The sequence below is a fragment of the Aythya ferina genome (genome assembly GCF_964211825.1).
Source record: "Aythya ferina genome assembly, chromosome: 19".
Taxonomy (NCBI): Eukaryota; Metazoa; Chordata; class Aves; order Anseriformes; family Anatidae; genus Aythya; species Aythya ferina.
The window spans coordinates 10,194,638-10,211,919 of NC_140309.1; the positions used below are offsets into that span (position 1 = coordinate 10,194,638).

The 17,282-nt window shown below is 36.5% G+C and overlaps 1 protein-coding gene across 5 annotated transcripts in view; it reads left to right on the forward strand.

Moving 5' to 3' along the window:
• The window catches only part of BRIP1 (BRCA1 interacting DNA helicase 1), a 58,669-nt gene that overhangs the window by 16,940 nt on the left and 24,447 nt on the right, over positions 1-17,282 (forward strand). For all 5 annotated transcript variants that reach the window (XM_084493468.1, XM_084493470.1, XM_084493469.1 and 2 more), the window contains 4 exons: positions 93-244; positions 857-1,028; positions 1,137-1,274; positions 1,666-1,827. In XM_084493468.1, coding sequence (XP_084349594.1) covers positions 93-244; positions 857-1,028; positions 1,137-1,274; positions 1,666-1,827 — 624 coding nt within the window. The remainder of the gene's footprint in view (positions 1-92; positions 245-856; positions 1,029-1,136; positions 1,275-1,665; positions 1,828-17,282) is intronic.

Sequence of the window (17,282 nt, forward strand, 5' to 3'; positions counted from 1 at the left end):
AGCAGTGTGCTAGTTGTCTTGTATCTGTGTTAGCTTTGCTTTTGCGAAGATAACTGAGAATGTTAATACGGAATTTGTTTTGTCTCTTACAGAAACACCTTTCTGCTATCTTGGAAAAAGAAGAAAAAATATCAGTGTTTGGAAGAGAGGAGCTTATTGAGATACCAATTGTGAGCCCTGCCACACAGATTGTGCTAAAAGGGTTATTCATGGTTCTTTTTTGTCTTTTTAAAGATAATAGCAGGTCAGTGCAAAAACATAACCTGAACAGTGTGATGGTGTTTAATTCAGTTTACCAAAGTGTCAATTTCGTTTGAGCAACATTTTGCTATAGTGTCCAGCTTCTGAGCAAAATTAACATTTCAAAAAGCTTTGGAAAATCTACTTATTTGGGAAGAATTTATTGAGAATTAATTTAAATACTACCAAAATATATTTTTTTCATTCATTCATGAATTCAAATGTTGACGAAATCTATTTGAGGGTTAGAGGTTAATTTTCTTGATGCATTGCCAAACTAAATACGCTTCATGGGTTTTATTTTTCTCCATAGCATTTATCGCTTGACTGTTGGATACTAAAGTCAGCAGTTAGTAAAGCTTTCTGATTTAAATCTTATTTTAAAATTTTTAATTATTGTGAAGCTTCATTATTTATCTAAAAGGGAAACTGACAGCTGTTGAAATTTTAAACCTAGAGCAGTTACCTACTTCTAGTCGATGTTTTATACATTGCATGGTCAACAGCTTTTTTTTTAGACAATATATTGTACGAAATTATTTTTTTTAAGCTTTTAGGAGCTTAATGCTTACAGTTTTTTTAATTGTAGTTTTAGTTAATATTTATCTCTGTATAGGTATGCGGATGACTACAAAGTTGCTCTACAACAAACGTATACTTGGATGAATGAAAATCAGCCTGATGTTTCAGATTCCAGTGCCTTCTTTACAAATACCAAACAGAAAAGGAAAGCGCGTCATAAAACTGTAGTCCACATGCTTAATTTTTGGTGTTTGAATCCCGCTGTGGTAAGCTGGGTGGGAAGTAGAAGGGCTTAAGTGATTTTATATGATAGCAAAGATCTTAAAGTGATTACATCCATTCTCTGAATTCCTTCTTTTCTCTCTCTAACTCAGGCTTTTTCAGACTTAAATGATGTCAGAACAATTGTTCTGACATCTGGTACGCTCTCTCCAATGGATTCATTTTCTTCAGAACTTGGCGTGAAGTTTTCTATTCAGCTGGAGGCAAATCATGTTATTCGGAACTCACAGGTAAACTCTCCTGGGGTATAATGTTGGCTATCTGTTGTGAAATGAACAGTAATTTGCAAATAAAAATGGTGGCAGACTCTTTAAGTAGGAAGGTAATGTGTAGAACAGGCTATTACGTAGATTAATGCAATGTAAGTTTTCAAATGAAAAAGAGGGCAATGCTTACACATTCCGTCCATGGAAAAATCTGAAGCTATGCTATTTTGGTAATAACCATTCATCTCAGTTACTGCACCTTCTCTTCTGTTTTTAAGTACTCAAACTCATTTGCTTAGAAATAATCTCAGTATTTTTCTTCGCATTTGATGTTTCATTATGTAACATAATGTATTTCATACAGTTACTGTCAGTGTCAGTTTAGTATTAACTTTTTAAATTTGAAATACACAAGGTTTGGGTTGGCACCATTGGAGCAGGCCCGAATGGTCGAAAGCTGTGCGCCACATTCCAACATGCAGAGACCTTTGAGTTCCAAGATGAGGTGGGAGCACTTCTGCTTGCAGTGTGTCAAACAGTTGGCCAAGGAATTTTGTGTTTTTTGCCATCCTATAAGGTAAGGAAATTTTACCTCATATTTTCCCTTTAAAAAACATACACTCTACTTGAAAAATGTAATGTGATTTTTTTCTTTTTTTAAACATCAATATATAATAGATGGTTATAGAATAAATATATTGTAATAACAATTATATTGTAATTTCTTCAATGTGGCATGCAAATTCATTTTTGTGAAAAAGCAGGCTCATATTTGTTTTCAGCAATGTTTGTATCTCAGTTAATATAAAAGTACTAATTTTTTGAAATTTTTTTAAAGCATTTTAAAACTCGTGTTCTGCATTTTTTTCTGTGAAGCAAGGAGGTTTTTTTTCTTTTTTTTTCCTTCTCTGGGTGTCTTTAAAGCATTGCAGTCATCAGTGCAGTTACTGACAGTAACCATTAGGTGACCACATTAGACCAGGTAATGTGCAATCAGTGGAAAAAAAAAAAAACAAAAACAAACAGATTACTGACTATAAATTTATTTAACCTAGCTCAGAAAGCTATGCAGTTATACACAATGTTAGCCATCTATAAATAAATCTTGCATTCAATTTATTTTATTAAAGAATTTGAGGGCATATTTCACTTTTCACTATCATCACTATTCTTTTACTGAAGTGTGTAACGTTAAGCAGTACGTGATAGTTGATCTTATTGTATACAAACCTGACAAACACTTCTGAAAGTTTTTTATGAGAATAGTAATCTGAATTGAAAGTATGGAGAGACTTTGTAATGACATTTAATAAAGAAGGAAAGAGATTGCTGGACAGCTCTGGTACCCTTCCCCCTCTCACTGCCCTTATGCTTCACTGAAAGGTCACCTAGCTAAACACGTTGAGTGTTTTCTCTTTGTGGGAACACTTCCATGAACCCAGTGAAAGTATTGATAAATATAAATTGCAGACAATTGAAGGATGATATTTTAAAATCACATTGCCAATATCTTTCTATGGATGCCCTTTTTCATTCCACTTCTTTTATTCTGGATTGGGTTGCCTTTAAGACTAAGAGATTAATATGTTGAAAATACAGAATAATGTAAACGTAAGCATGTTAGTGCAAGGAAAACGGCATTTTTCTTTGATCGTTCTACGGAATATTGCTTACCTGCACATTTGCATTTCAAAACTGCTTTTCAGAGACTTTCATGGGGAGGTTGCTAGATCTCATGAAAAACTGCACCTTTTAAAGAAATGGTTCATGCTTATCAAGATGGCAGTAATATAGCTGGTCATGTACCTCACTGAATGAACTATTATGAGTTGAGCAAATTTCTGAAGGTATTAGATTGTTTTATGAATTGCACTTTCTACTTTTGAATAAGTGGGGAAAAAAAAGTCTTTTTAAGTGTCTTAGAAGTTTGAGTACAAAGCTCTGAATTTAGAGTGCCATCAGTGTATCTCTTTTCTATCAAGTTAAACTGATGGAGTTTGAATTTAGACCTGTACATTGGATTTCAGTTTGGTTAGTTACAGATGTGTTTTTCAGTTCAACATTCTGTTTTAGTTTTGTTTAAGAATTTCTGGCTCAACAATGATGTTCTTTGCTCTGCATGCCTACAGAAGCCTTGCTTCTTAGATGGCTCTGTCTGTTTCAGTGCTTCACTTTCAAGCACTTGTGCACATTTTGGCCTGTTTGCCTGAAACTCTTCGTTAATTATCCCTACGTATTTGCTTTGTAAATAACATTAACTTTATTTTTCTGCAAAACCCATTTTAACTTAATTCAAGTAGTAAATTGTGTGTTACTTTCTTTGCTTGTATATAATGAGAGTACTAGAGACAGAAATTGCATCTTACTGCACTGTCATGCAATTCACTTTGAATTTCATAGACTTCAATTTGTTTTAATGAAATACATCTATATTTGCTTTTCTGTTTTGTAAATTAACACTTTCTAGCCTCAGTCATTGGGAATAAAAAGATTGGAGGTATGTATAAAACTACCCACAGGAAGCAGAAGTAGAGAACCCGTGCACGATGCAGTGTGTCATGATGAACAGTGTTGGGAGCCTAGAGCCAGGAGGCGAGCAGTGTTCTCCTTGCTTGCCCTGTTAAAACACAATTACACAATGTCAGAAATAAAATAAAATAATGGCAGAAGTACAACAAACTAAATCATTTCAACTTCTTCCAAGCCTGGCACTGAAGGGGCTTTTATAAGTAAAGTTTCTTCCTCTATATTTTGCCTAGGATTTCAGGTTGCTTTGTCAATGCTAAAGTAATCAACCAACATCAGGTGAAAATGATGACCGATATATTTGTGTTAGAGCTGGTGAAACAAACTCGACCAGAAACATAGTGATTCATTTCAGACTTCTGAAGTGCTCAGTAGAAAAAAAAATCTTACACTCACCAAGAAGAGATACGAACAGACTTGAAAGTTTCCATGTGTGAATAAATGGAGGGCAAGTAAATTTCCAAATCTCACCACATTAACCTAATGGTAAGATGAGAAAACTGGATGCTTCTTATAGAACATCAGAGATGAACATTATAAATGTCACCAAAGTACATGCTGTAGGAGCTAGTGTATTGGTCACATAGTCCTTCCAGTGCCAATGTGTGCAGAAAGCATCCATTAACGGTTTCCATTTTTCTCTGTTAGTATTTCTTCGGGTAGATTGCGACCTGGGAGATTCTGGATTTCTTTCATGTTTTAATGATAGTTGTATGCCTTTTGTGTGAGAAATTAATATTTAGTTTTCCACACATCATATAAGAAACGTTTTATTGGCAGATAATTTTTATTCATTAACAGTCGAACAGTCTAAAGCTATGCTAGTGTTAGTAAAATAACCAGTTTCTTGAAAAATGAAATAAGACCAACTCCTTTCACATCAATGTCACTGAACTGCTGTTACCTAAAAAAAAATAAAATTAAAATACAATAAAATTCACCTGTCCCTTTTTTTTTTTTTTTTTTTTAAATGAGAGCAACTGTTGCAGAAATCCCAGAACAGCTATGTAGAAAAGGTCTGCCTCCTTGTTATAGGTGTGTAATTTGAAATTACTAGATGAAGGCAGAAGTAGAGGAAAGAAGTAGAAAAACATGCCCTTCTCTTAATTAAGTATTTGAATATTTTTTTTTCATGGAAGAGTGACTGCATATGCACAGCAAATATTTGAGATCAATAATGCAGTAGAGGAAAAAATATGAGAAGGAAACAATGCATCAGATATACATCTCCACATTTGGTGGTTTTCTCTTATAAACAGCTGTAATGCCATGTTTCAGAATAGTCTACAAATAACAGTTTTTTGTAATTGTCAAACTTCTGTCATGTTGACCTTTTTTTTTTAAAAGAAACAAAACAAAACAAACTTTATCTTAACATATACTAAATAGCCATCCTGATTGCTTTTTAGGGATACTTAAAAACATGCTGTTGATACTGTGCAACAAAAATGCATTTATGTGAAAATCAGTAGCAACTCCAGGAAAAACACTCTATAAAAGAGAATATCAGAAGGTGAAAAGATTACTCAGAAATCTAAGATGCTTTTAAACAAGATTAAGATAAGGACCATTAGGGTTCATGTCGCCGACCTGTCTGCATTAAGATATATCTTGCCTGGTGCCTGCATCTTAGATGATTCATTCAATATGTGTCATATCAAAGTCAAGGTATCCAGCAAGGAGAAAAATGCTAATGCTTATAAATTTTAGTGATAATCCATCATGATGAATTAACTGACCTTTCTTTAGTAGCTCTTTTACAAAATAAGCTTTGGACAATAATGTTAATGTTTTTTTTTTCCTGTCTTTTTTTTTTTTTTCTTAAGGCATTGTTGGTTAATTTGTATCTGCTAATTGTTGAGTCATAATTTGGAAGTAAATTTTTTAAAATAGAATAAGATAGTTGCTCAAAAGGCTTTGAATGACTTAGCTCTTAAGTTTTACTGATGAAAAGGCAAGAATTCTTTGCTTGAGAATTAAAGATTTGCTTACTTCGTCCTCCCATACCTTTCAGAGGTAGTGTCTGAGCACTTTTCTCTCTAATTTTTTTTTCCCCAACTGACTTCTTTCTAGTAAAGTTACCCAGTATGTCCTATACAAGGCTCTTGTACATCCTGTATTGGGGATGGTTTTTAGTTTTATGCCTGTTTACTTGCCCTTCGTTGGTGTTGAAGAAAAGGAAAAACAGAACAGGCAAAGAGAAGGAGGAAACGAGAATTACAGGACTAATTGAAAGCACTGCTCCATTATTGAGCTAGCACTTTGGTAACTAAGGGTATAATTAGAAGCAAACAAAACCACCAAAAAATCATTTTAAGTCACTTTATCGCAGATGCTGTTGGACTTGAGGCTGAACTGTAAGGATAAATATTTGCAGTACAATCATCCAACAGGCAACATGGATTGTTCTGAAAATTCATATTTCCTGAAATTTCAGGTGTGTTTTATAGGCACTGTATTATATTCCTGTGCTGATGGCTAAGAAGATTCAGGAGAAAAACATTCTGTAGTTGTTCATTGAAAAAGGCTACAGAAATCTCAAATTTTAAGGACTAAGCACTGTTCTGGTAACTCAACCATTTAACCAAAATTTATTAAATCTCTTAAATGTAAGACTTTATGATCTCTAATGAGGCTTGGAACTTGTTAGTTTCCTGAATTTTGATAGTTGCTTTATAAATTGCTCATAGACAGTTTTTGTGGGGTCAAGCAAACCAAGTGATCTTAAGAAGAAAATCGTATTTTATCGGTATTTTTGCTTTATGCTCCAGCAGAACATCACCTTGGGCTATATTTGATCAAAAAGTGATTGTTCTTTTCATTTATTCTGTAGAGGATATGAAGTTCATTAAGTAATTTGGGCTTGGCATTGATGCAGTTCTACTTTCTTGGTTTAACTGCAATAAACATGAGTGGTCAAGAACAGTAATGCTATGCAAATGCATTTTCTGTTCTGATTAACATAAATCTGGATTTTTTTTCCCTCTTATCTCAATTGATTGCATTTGGTGCTCTAGAGCCCCAAATGCAATCCATTTCAATTTGAAGAAGACCACTTCCATATGCACTGCTGGTCATGGTAGGTTACCAGGAGCTGGTTTGGAATGTCTGAGGTCAAAATCTGGACATCCCAAGCCCTGAAAGTCACGTGTAATCTAAAAGGTGGGTGATTTTTATTTCTTTGAGTCTGGAGCATAAACCAGTTCCCAATTTTTATCCTGCTATTTCTAGTTTCAAGGCAATAGGTATAATCTGAGTGTAGTTCTGCCATGTTTAGTTTTCACTTTTCCATGGCAAGCGAATGAATTTTGTGTCGAGTGACTCTGGAACCCCACTGCTGGTTTTGGGCAGACTGAGACTCCTTCGTTTCAGTCAAGGCTGTTACTTGGAATAAACAGAAGGGACCTCTGTTTAACCTCTTACTATTGCACTTTTCTGCCATTGCACCACAGTGGGCCTTCACTGGATATGAGCACAAGTCCTTGAATATACGGTCTCGTGGCCTGGACATAAATGTGCCACCCCTGTATGACAGGCTGAGGGACAGATACAGTTTCAGTATTAATTCTGAATGTCTGGCTCTTTTTAGGCTAAGACAAATCCTCCCCTCACCTCCATTTTTATTTTTTTAAACTAGAAATTGTTTGAGATTGGTATTAAAAAACAAACCAACAAACGCTTAAGTTTATGTCAGAGTGGCAGAAAATGAATTGATCATAACACAAAAAAAGAACAGAATACTTCCATTTCTAAAACTTACCTGAAACGCAGTTTTGTAAATAAATTATAAGAAACCCATTTTTTCCTACCATCAATAAAAAAAAAAAAAAAGCTGCCTTCTGACAACTTTTACTTATTTAATAAATTACTTCAATAAATTTACAAAAGATGGTAGTCTGTTTAGCCAGGCCTATTAAAAGCATTAAGATTTGAGCACTGGCTGTTAAAATGAGTAAATGGCAATATCACAAAGTTAAACAAATGCCAAAAAACATTTTCCAGAGTACTGGGATTGTAACAATACCATTAATGAGGGCAAAGAGGTTTTAATGCAATTTGCACATTCTAAAGTTTCAAAAAGAGGTTTTGAGTTAGTGCATTATTAATGTTCTGAACATCTGGAACTGTGTAAGAGCCATAGACATTGAGCAAGTGCAGGGTTTCCCCACTAGGTCTGATGCTGACTGATTTCCTCCCTAGCGAAAAGGTTGTTTTAAGAAGTTTGAGACAGTAAAATGACAATATCCAGATAAGAGATAAACATTCCACAGCGTCTTTTTGCTTGTAATGTGGATGGGGGAAAAATTGGAAGCCATTAGGTTTGTGCTGTTAAAAGGTGAGTTTGAAATTAAAGAGGAAAATTAGTGTTTGCACCACAGATGGTTGCTCTGTGGTGTGGCTGCACTGCTTGCAGAAGACTGATGCGAGGAATTACCTGGTGCCACTGGTGGGCTCCATGAGATTGCCCATGTTTTTCTGTTAGTTGTGTTTAGGCGTAGGATGCGGAGATAAATGCTTGATCAACAGTAATATTTGCCTTGATGTTCTTGTTGACAGCTGTAGGAGTATGTTGAGGAAGAGATTTACTCCTGTAAATATTTGCAAGATGTAGGAATGTTTGCACCCCATGTGTTTTATGGCAGAGTTTTGTTCTTTGAAGTAACATAAGCATTAACTTTCTGCATTATTTTAACACTACAGAATGTAATTTAAAATATTATGGTAAACAATGTGTGTCTGTAGCTTCAGATGTCGTAACTATAGCTAATATCCAGCATCACATTCACTGGGATGAGAAGAGAGAGGCCTTAAACAGGCTGGCATATCAGAGGTAAGTTACGAAATAATTGTAAATTAATAATGATACTCACTTTCTGCGCAGCATTTGCTTGCTACTCTCAAGGGAAAGACATTCTCTTACTTCAGAAGCCTGGTTTGTTTGAGCCAAACAGCTGCACTGGTGCTATTACAGTATGTAAGAAACCCTAAAACCAAGAAAAGACTTTAGGGAATAGAGTTCTGTCATCCTTGCTATCTCAAATTGTATGCAAGTACCTAAAAACAGAATTAGAGCAAAATGATGGGAGAGTAATTAAACAACGTGGGAGAAGCTCGTACTCTGTGCCTCTGTCCTGGCACTTAGGGCTCTATGCGATGTCCCCCCTGGAGTTTTTTTTTCCAGTGACTGCAGGCTGCTGAGGTAGGTCTCATGACACTGAAATGACCCTTTTTTTTTTTTTTTTTTTTTTTTTTTTTTTTAAAAAAAAAAAAAAAAGAAAACAAAACCAAAAACTTTTCTTTGGAAAAAAAAAAAAAAGGCTTATTGCCAGATTCTAAAGCTGTGTCTTTTGCCTTACTCTGATGAAAATCTTAGGAGAGTGATTTCTGTGTGATGTGGCATAGCTCAGGGTAAATAAGTGGTCTAAAATAGCTGATTTTTAATGACTCAAAAACTATGCATTTCAACATTTGTACCTAATAAACGTAGATGGAATTTTGCTTTACTTGTTGACCACTGTTTTTTTCGTTGCTTGTTTTTCACTCTCACCCTGCACTCATAGATTTCTTTCTGATCTTTATCTCAGCTTCCTCATGTTTTTATGGTTTTTGTTGGTCCCATTAATCATATACAATATCTTTACTTTCAGTTTTATTCTACATTTTTTCCATCCTTTAAAGGTTTAAATGTCTGTAATATAAACTAAGTATTGGGGCCCTTGCATTCATCCAAAAGGCCAATTTTCAGGCTTGGTGTGCATTATCTGAGGTGTCTTCTGAGAACTACAATGGCTCCTGTAAATCTTACTGCGATTTCTGAAGTCTACAGTTTCATATTTTCCCAATGACTTGGGCATAGCGAAGAGAGGTATGTAAAAATTGCTGCGTGTGATGGAGGAGTTCAACCCTTCCATCACAACGCTCTTTTCACTGAAGGCTTTTGGTAGTATTGCCTCAAATAGGAACGAACAGTAGCAGAGGGAATAGTGAAGTTTATAGAAAAGAATTACAATGATTATTCTATAAACAGGTACGTAGTCTTTACCCTCCAGTTCTGTTGCAAGCCTCCTCTTTTCATGTCATCAGTTTAATCGAGTTCCTTTGCCAAGCTAAATTTGAAGACGGAGCTGACAGTTCACACCCTGGCAAGATCATTTCTTGTATAATCTGGGAGGCTGCAGCAAAAATATTTCCCTAGGTTACAGAGCCAGAGTGGTGCTGAATTCCACTCCAGAGGAGTAACTGAAGTGCTGCAAAATAACTCCTGAACTTTAAAGCTGGTGCTTGTTTTATTATAACATTTTCACTTAGAATTTTTTTAGCCTAAATTGTGGCTTTATTTGCCTATTTATTTATTTTTATTCATTGCTTGGTTACTGGTGGCTTTTGGCAATGCACATGTGATACAAAGCAGGCCAAGAAAACTTTTGGGCTGGGTCACAGATCATTTTATATCTTTCAGGCTGATGACTGACAATCGGAGCAGTTACACAAGATTTGTTTTCTTTCTTAAACAGTATGACAAGATCCTAGATATGCACGGGTTACAGGAGTAATTTTCTGATTTCTAGGGATTTAGAGGTAATCCAAGCGTGAAGGAGGCTTTGAGAAGTTAGAGGAGACGATCCAGCAGCTTGCATTCTGCCCTCCCTGTGATTGTTCTGGTGCTGCTCTGAGTTCAGTGGGAGCTGATCCAGAACAAAGGAAGGGGCTTTGTTTCCCCCACCCTCCCCTTCTCACCCTGCTTAGTTTTCTGCTGCCTTGTGCACTGAGTTGGCTCATCAGGAGGTTAGGCAAGTGTCAGAGAGAGCTCGAGAGAAGAGATTATGTTGTATACTCGTGAAAGGGAGCATGATCATCCCTTTACTGCTAGAGCTCAGCCTCGGAGATGGAACATCGTTGTTGTGTTTTTTAACGTGCCTTTTTCAATGGTGGACTTTAATGTGAGCATCTATAAAGATGCTCATTTGGAAGCTCTGATGTTTGTATGAAGCATGGTTTGTTATTGGGTTGTTACGGAAGTTGGGTAGGGGGTGTTCTCTAATTTACACATTTTGCATCATTGGCAAGAGTGCTTGTGGGCTTGAATGGTGAGCTCCAAACGCCCAATGTTGCTGTTTGTTGAAAGCCTTTGTGATGTGCAGTCGTGTTCCTGCGGTAGGGAGTGCAAACACGCTCCTCTGAAGTGTGCAACTCCCCTTTATATAATATTTATCTCTCTAGAGCAGTGCCATAATAAACATCAAGTAGGTTAGGCAGAATAAGCATACAGGCTTGAAAGGCACCTTCTGGATTTTGGCAATTGTGCTGTCTCATCAAGGACATCTTATATTTATTTGTAAGTTGCATACAAAGGTATGTGGGGGTGTGTGTACATCTGTATGCTATGTGTATGCCAATAGTTTGCTCAATATTTTAATTTGCATGGTGGTAAAGAGGGTCTTTTGAGCCACGCTATTATTTAAGATCAGGATGTGAATATCGTTCCTTGATGTGTTCCCTAAGAAAAAAAATGCACTTTCACAATATTTTGCCATCCACTTCTCAGACTACAGAGAACAGCCGTTAGCTGTTGGTGCATGGTGCTGCACCCAGGTGTTTTACACGTGGCCCCTCCACGAGTTCCCCGCAGCAGCCTCCGACCGCTGTCGTGGCCGTGCTGTAGTACTCAGGTGCTGTTGGTTCAGGAGAGGTTTTCCACCTTATTTTCATGAATTACTCTCTGTGAAGAATGAACAAATACACATTCTGTGCCTTACTGGGCTGGTATGGTGACTAGCAAGGGACTCGCAATTATTAAGAGCCCTGTGGCACTTGCTTTTTGCATAGAGCAGCTGTACCTTGTGGTAGCACCCCCACAGGGTATAAAGTAGAACCTGTAGCGACACTCTGGCAGGTTATGGGATATTACGTGTATAAAAGATTATATTCTGGACTGGTAGATGAGTGCTTTCCTTGTGAATTTCACACCCTGAGAGCAGTGCACTTTAATATTTGATTGCGCTGTTAGTTTAAATACCCGGAGCATGCAGCATCAGGAAAATAAACTAAAAATCTATTACTGCTTCTCACTTCTGAGCTCTGACTTGTCAAAGTGCTGCAAGCTGAGTTGTTGTATCTAGCTAACACGTGCTCTAATTTCCATTGTAATTAACACTTTCTGCTTCCACGTTTTTCCTACCAATTAAGTAGAAACTGCCTTGGAAAGGGGTTTTCACGGTCAGGCAGTGGCTGCGCTCAGTTTGTGAATGACCAAGTCCAAATACTAAATAGCAAGTACACTCAGCATCGTTTTTCCTTGGGAATTTGTGATGAAAGGAAGAGAAATCAGGTTGGAAAAAAATATTTAATAAGGAACAATATACATAAACAATGTTATTTTTGAGAAGGTGCATCTTGCACAGGTTCCTTTGACATTAATGTTCAGTACCAGTGCAGCCTGCCAAGTTGTGGTCCCCTTTGCAGCTCTTAGAGGTTCACTGCCTGTTGAGGAAGAGGTGCAACTTTGTGTGAAAAAGGCTACGGATGACATAAAATAAATTTGTGAACCTATATTTAGGTAAGATACTCTCTATCAGCAATGTAACAGCATATACAAGAATTGGAATATGAAGTATATTGAAAGCGATACGTGGACTGTTTTAACTGCAGAAAAGTTCTACTTCATTGGGAAACGTGAAATCTTGTCTGAGGAAATCATGACACTTGCCAGTTGGGAAAGAAAGTTTCTCTGTGATAAAATATGATTTGTGAGACGGTATATTCCAAAGAGTATTCATTGCATTTTAATTTCACAGTCCATTAATGTGTTTTTAAATGTTGTCAAACATAATTTCCACAAAACATAAAACTTCTATTTTATGGCTTATGAATGAGAGTCAGTTTCTGAGACTTACTCCTTATTGCCGTTGGTGCAAAAAGTTTTCTCTCTGTATATTCCCATTTGCTTCATTCTTTGCCTTGATCTGAGATCGTGGCCCTACTTCCAAAGAAGAGGTTTCAGATGTCTCCAAGAATCAATGATCCTGTTCCCTGTTAGGATTTGGCTTTACATAATTACCAATTACAAGCTGAGTGTCGTGCATACAGTACATGGTTGTTGCTGAGAAATTCTCTTGGTTCTTTTGCATGCACCGATTTGCTGTATAATGAGGGAAAAAATGACTAAGGGGAAAGTCAAGAGAATATTTATTAATATGATTTGGATTTGAATAGGATCATAAAAATTATTTAGTGACTACAGGTGTAAAATGCCTCTGTAAATTTAAAACTATTTTTTTTCCTGTTCATGTCAGTAGCCTAAAAGCTAAAACCTGTTCCTCTCCCCCTGCTGGAGTCAGTTCCCTGTGACAGGCACCTGACTGCTTTGGGTTCCTGTAGGAGCATTTGCAGACGTGGCCAGCCTCTCGCCTAGGACTACGTGTCTCTTCGAACCAGTGGTCCCACGTGGCCCTGTGCTTCGCTGCTGATGTGCCACTAAGCCAGCCTTGTCTTTCCTTTCTCTTTGGTCTGGAAAAAAAGAGGTCAGAGATGACTGAGCTTGGTCTTTTACTGGAGAGGGAGAGGACAGCAATATAGGATGCTGAGCTCATTAATGAGCAGTTAATACATATATTCCATTCTTTATTCAGAACAAGGATATAAGCAATTCTTTATTTATAAATAGATTTTTTTGGAGAGCCTTTTTTGCATGAAAGATTGTTCTTTCACTTGAAAGCATATTGATAGCCTAAGGTTAATGTACAAGTAGCTTTTGTAACACACAAAGCGTTGTCTTGGCTAACTTTAAAACAAAAAAAAACACAAAAACAAACAAACAAAAAAAAACACTGTTTTGAATCAGGATTTAGAAACAGCTGTGACAGAGCTCAAAGCCTCCGAAGGCTATCCAGGTTGTTTTGTAGTAAAACAAGTTGTGTGGTTTGTTTTCTTTTTTTTTTGTTTTTTGAAAAAGATTTAATATAAAAAAAGCTTCTTTAACTGTAGAAGCAACGTATTAACCGTGTTATTCTAGAGTCTTTGGTGTGCAAAACATTTCATTTTTCATTACTGTTGTCGCCATTCACATATTCCATTATTTAGGGAGGTTATTGAAAAATTGATGGTATGTTGGTACCAGAGAGACATCCTGTAGGCTGCAGTGTTGATTTATGGCACACGGAACACAGTTCAGTGCTTCAGTTTCCTGCTGGGGAGCGGCACTTTGTCACCGTCCCTGAAGAAAAATCATACCAGTGAAATCCCCTGTGTTTCCCCCAAGTTGAGTGATGCATACTTTTCCTTCAAAAATGATTATGAATTATTCACCTTTTATTGTGCTGGAGTGTGCACATGGTGATCAGAATCTTGTTCATAATACAGAGTTTTTCACCATGTTCAGGGTTTAGCTTAATTATGTATCTGAGTTGCGCAGCAGCTTTTATCTGTTTCCCCCTGCGTCACGGTGTGCCTGCCAAGCTTGAGTGGGCTAGTGAAGATTTTACCCCACATTTCCTGGCATATATAGATAGCTCAACACATGAGTCTTGGTCCTATCTTTTTTCCCTTTAATGTATTACAAGGAATATGTTATATTTTCCTTTAATAAATTATAATATATTATAATCCTATATAAGATTGTGCTTGAGGAAGTATGATACTTCTAAACTTAAAAAGATGCATTTTCCGCACAAATTCTTGGAAATCATGGGCACCTACAAGGTTTTATTTTCCAACTGGTTCTCTGTTGTGAAGATACGATATGAGATGCCTTAGTGAAAAATCTCTTAAAAGAGATGATGCGGTAGCGATACAGTTTTCCTATTGAGGACAACTTTCTCTCGGGAGGCACATAGAGGAAAGACTCCAACTTGAGCGATTTTAATTTTGAAATCATGGCTGTCTGTGCAGTCTTGTATTCTTAAAATCACTTTCCTTCTAACTACTTTGGTTTAAATCGATGCACTTGATTTGCGTTTTGGTGTAACAGATGGAAAGGGTTAGCAGTCAAATACACATCAGAAAATCTTCCTCATCAGCTGAAAAGGAGAGGTTCTGAAAAAAGTTCCCCATTTTCCCCTGTAAGTGGTACTTAGACGCGTATGCATTCTGGTCTCATTCCTTTGCAGTGCTTACTTTTATTTCAGGACTTTCTAGGCTATTTCCACATTGAAACTCTTCTCTCTATTGCCTTGTGTGTACATATATATATATATATATATATATATATATATATATATATATATATATTTGGTGAACAGATAAATTAGCATTTTGTATCAACTTAAATCATTCAAAAGAATTAATTTTAAATACCTCCTTGTATTGTGTTAGGTACCTCCCATAAACATGAAGAGGTTTCTGTGAATCAGTCTATTGCTTAACCTTTCATGAAAATCTAATTGAGTGCAAACAACTGCTTAAATAATTCAATGGGCTATGTTATTCTTGGCTGGCGTATTCCCAGCCTGGTGCAATGCAAATGACTGGGTGTCATGCAAAGTTGATTTTTTTTGTTTTGATGAATGTGATTAGGATTAAAATCAGAGTTGAAAAAGCACACGAGGTGTTTAAGAAGAACAAAATGGAGAAGAGAGAAGATATAAATTAGCTCTGACAATTTCGTAAATCACTTGTAACTAAAAGGTGCATGCTCTTAGAGTCCTTTTGAAAACATAATATTTTTGGTGGTGTTCATGAACATTATTGGGTTTGGTTGTGGTCTCTGAGACATTCTTATTAAAGGACATAATGCTTTTTATAGTACTCTTTTTTATTAGTTCAAGAATGCTATTTCTTGATTTATTTGAAAGACTTGAATAATGGTCATCAGAATTTATCAGTTATGCGACCCAAATATTTTCCTTCCTGTTCCTCGAAGGAAAATCAGCTTTTTCCTTTTACCCAAATCCTTCCAGGCAATTAGCTGGTTCTTTGTCCCTTGTAATCTTCTATTCGCATTTCATTCCTCTTTGCTTTCTTCCTTCTGCCGTTTCCTTTGTGTTCACTTTTAACCTCAAATGACTTTTTTTTTCTTTTAAATATAGAAATAGAGTTAAACTGCTGATCCCATGCCACCGCAATGACCTTGTCAACTGTTGCTTTCCCCAAATTGAAGGCTTCCTCCAGTGTTGGAGGTCAGCTGCGTGGAGGATTCCGGGACACTTAGTACGAGGCACAACAACCTTGTAGTTCAGAGAGCCTTTGAGTAAATTCTTCTAATTCTGTACTTTCCAGGACATCTCTAGTTCTTGAATTATTTTTGATAGGAGCCTGTAATACTACCATGGAAGTGATTAAAAAAAGTGGGCGCAGTCTGGCAAAATACATTCTCCAGGGCTACTTTGAAATGACATGAATTTAAGGCCACTAGTGTTTAAGCAACATGCTAAATACATTTATTTAATGGCCGAATATATTTCGGGATTATCACTAATATAGAAGTGGCTTAATTCTTTCAAATAGAAGTAGAACATTCAAGCAGGTAATTAACCATCACGCTGAGCAGACTAGAGCTTTGCGACCAGGGGGAGAGTGGGTTGAAGAAAAAGTTGCAGCTGTAGGCAACCAGCTGAGTCAGCAAGCTGCTGCGTCCTGAAGGCTTATTAAAGGTAATGCAATACCTGCGGAATTAGACACATTATAAAAACATCTGTGCCTTGAGATCATCAGAGGATTACTTCTGTGGAAAATATGATGTTCTTTATCCTAATAGCTTAAATTCACGGAAGGATCTGTCAGTCTATAGATTTATTTATTTTTTTTAATATATACGTATGTATATGTATTCCTTCCCCCCACTGGAAGGAAGAGAGAAGGCAGCTGATGCAGATGCAGTGTGAATTGTCTGGTGATATATAAAGCAACCTGTACAGTTTACTTGCAGAAAGCCCAAATGGTGGGAAACGTAGTAAAACAAGAAAGCTGTGTTTCTTTTTGACATCCTTTCTGAGCGTACGTTTTCCATATGTGTAGGGTAAACAAGGCCTTTTATTTATTTGGTTTTGACACCTGTTATTTTTCTGTCAAGGCACAAGTGCTTTATTGAAGAAAAAGTATTTCATATGCACTTAGTGTATAAATTTGGTGTCTACACTGCCTCCTCCGCTCCACTGCCTCCTCCTGTTGCTTAGATAAATTAAAAAGCACTGAAGGACTGAGCTATTCAATGTCTTGAAGCAGAATAAAGATTGAGATAAGTAGAAGATGGTGAGAGGAAAAGATACAGAACTTACTGTCATCTGTTACCAAGGAGCTATAAATTACATCTGGCATAGTACTTATTTAAAAGGTTTGTCATACTGCTGGTGAGGTCTGCCGAAATAGTATGTTTTTAAAAACACTTTAATAATATTAAGAAGTTTTAGTGTTAGATTTTTGGAGTGCTGTATCTGCTGTTCAGCTTGTTTTGGTTCATGAATGAAATGACAATATTCATCAGTTGCAGATATGCGTCTCCTATGGTCTATTTAGTGATGTATTTTTTCTTTTATAATGTGTTACTGAAATTGAAATGCTGGTAAGACATTG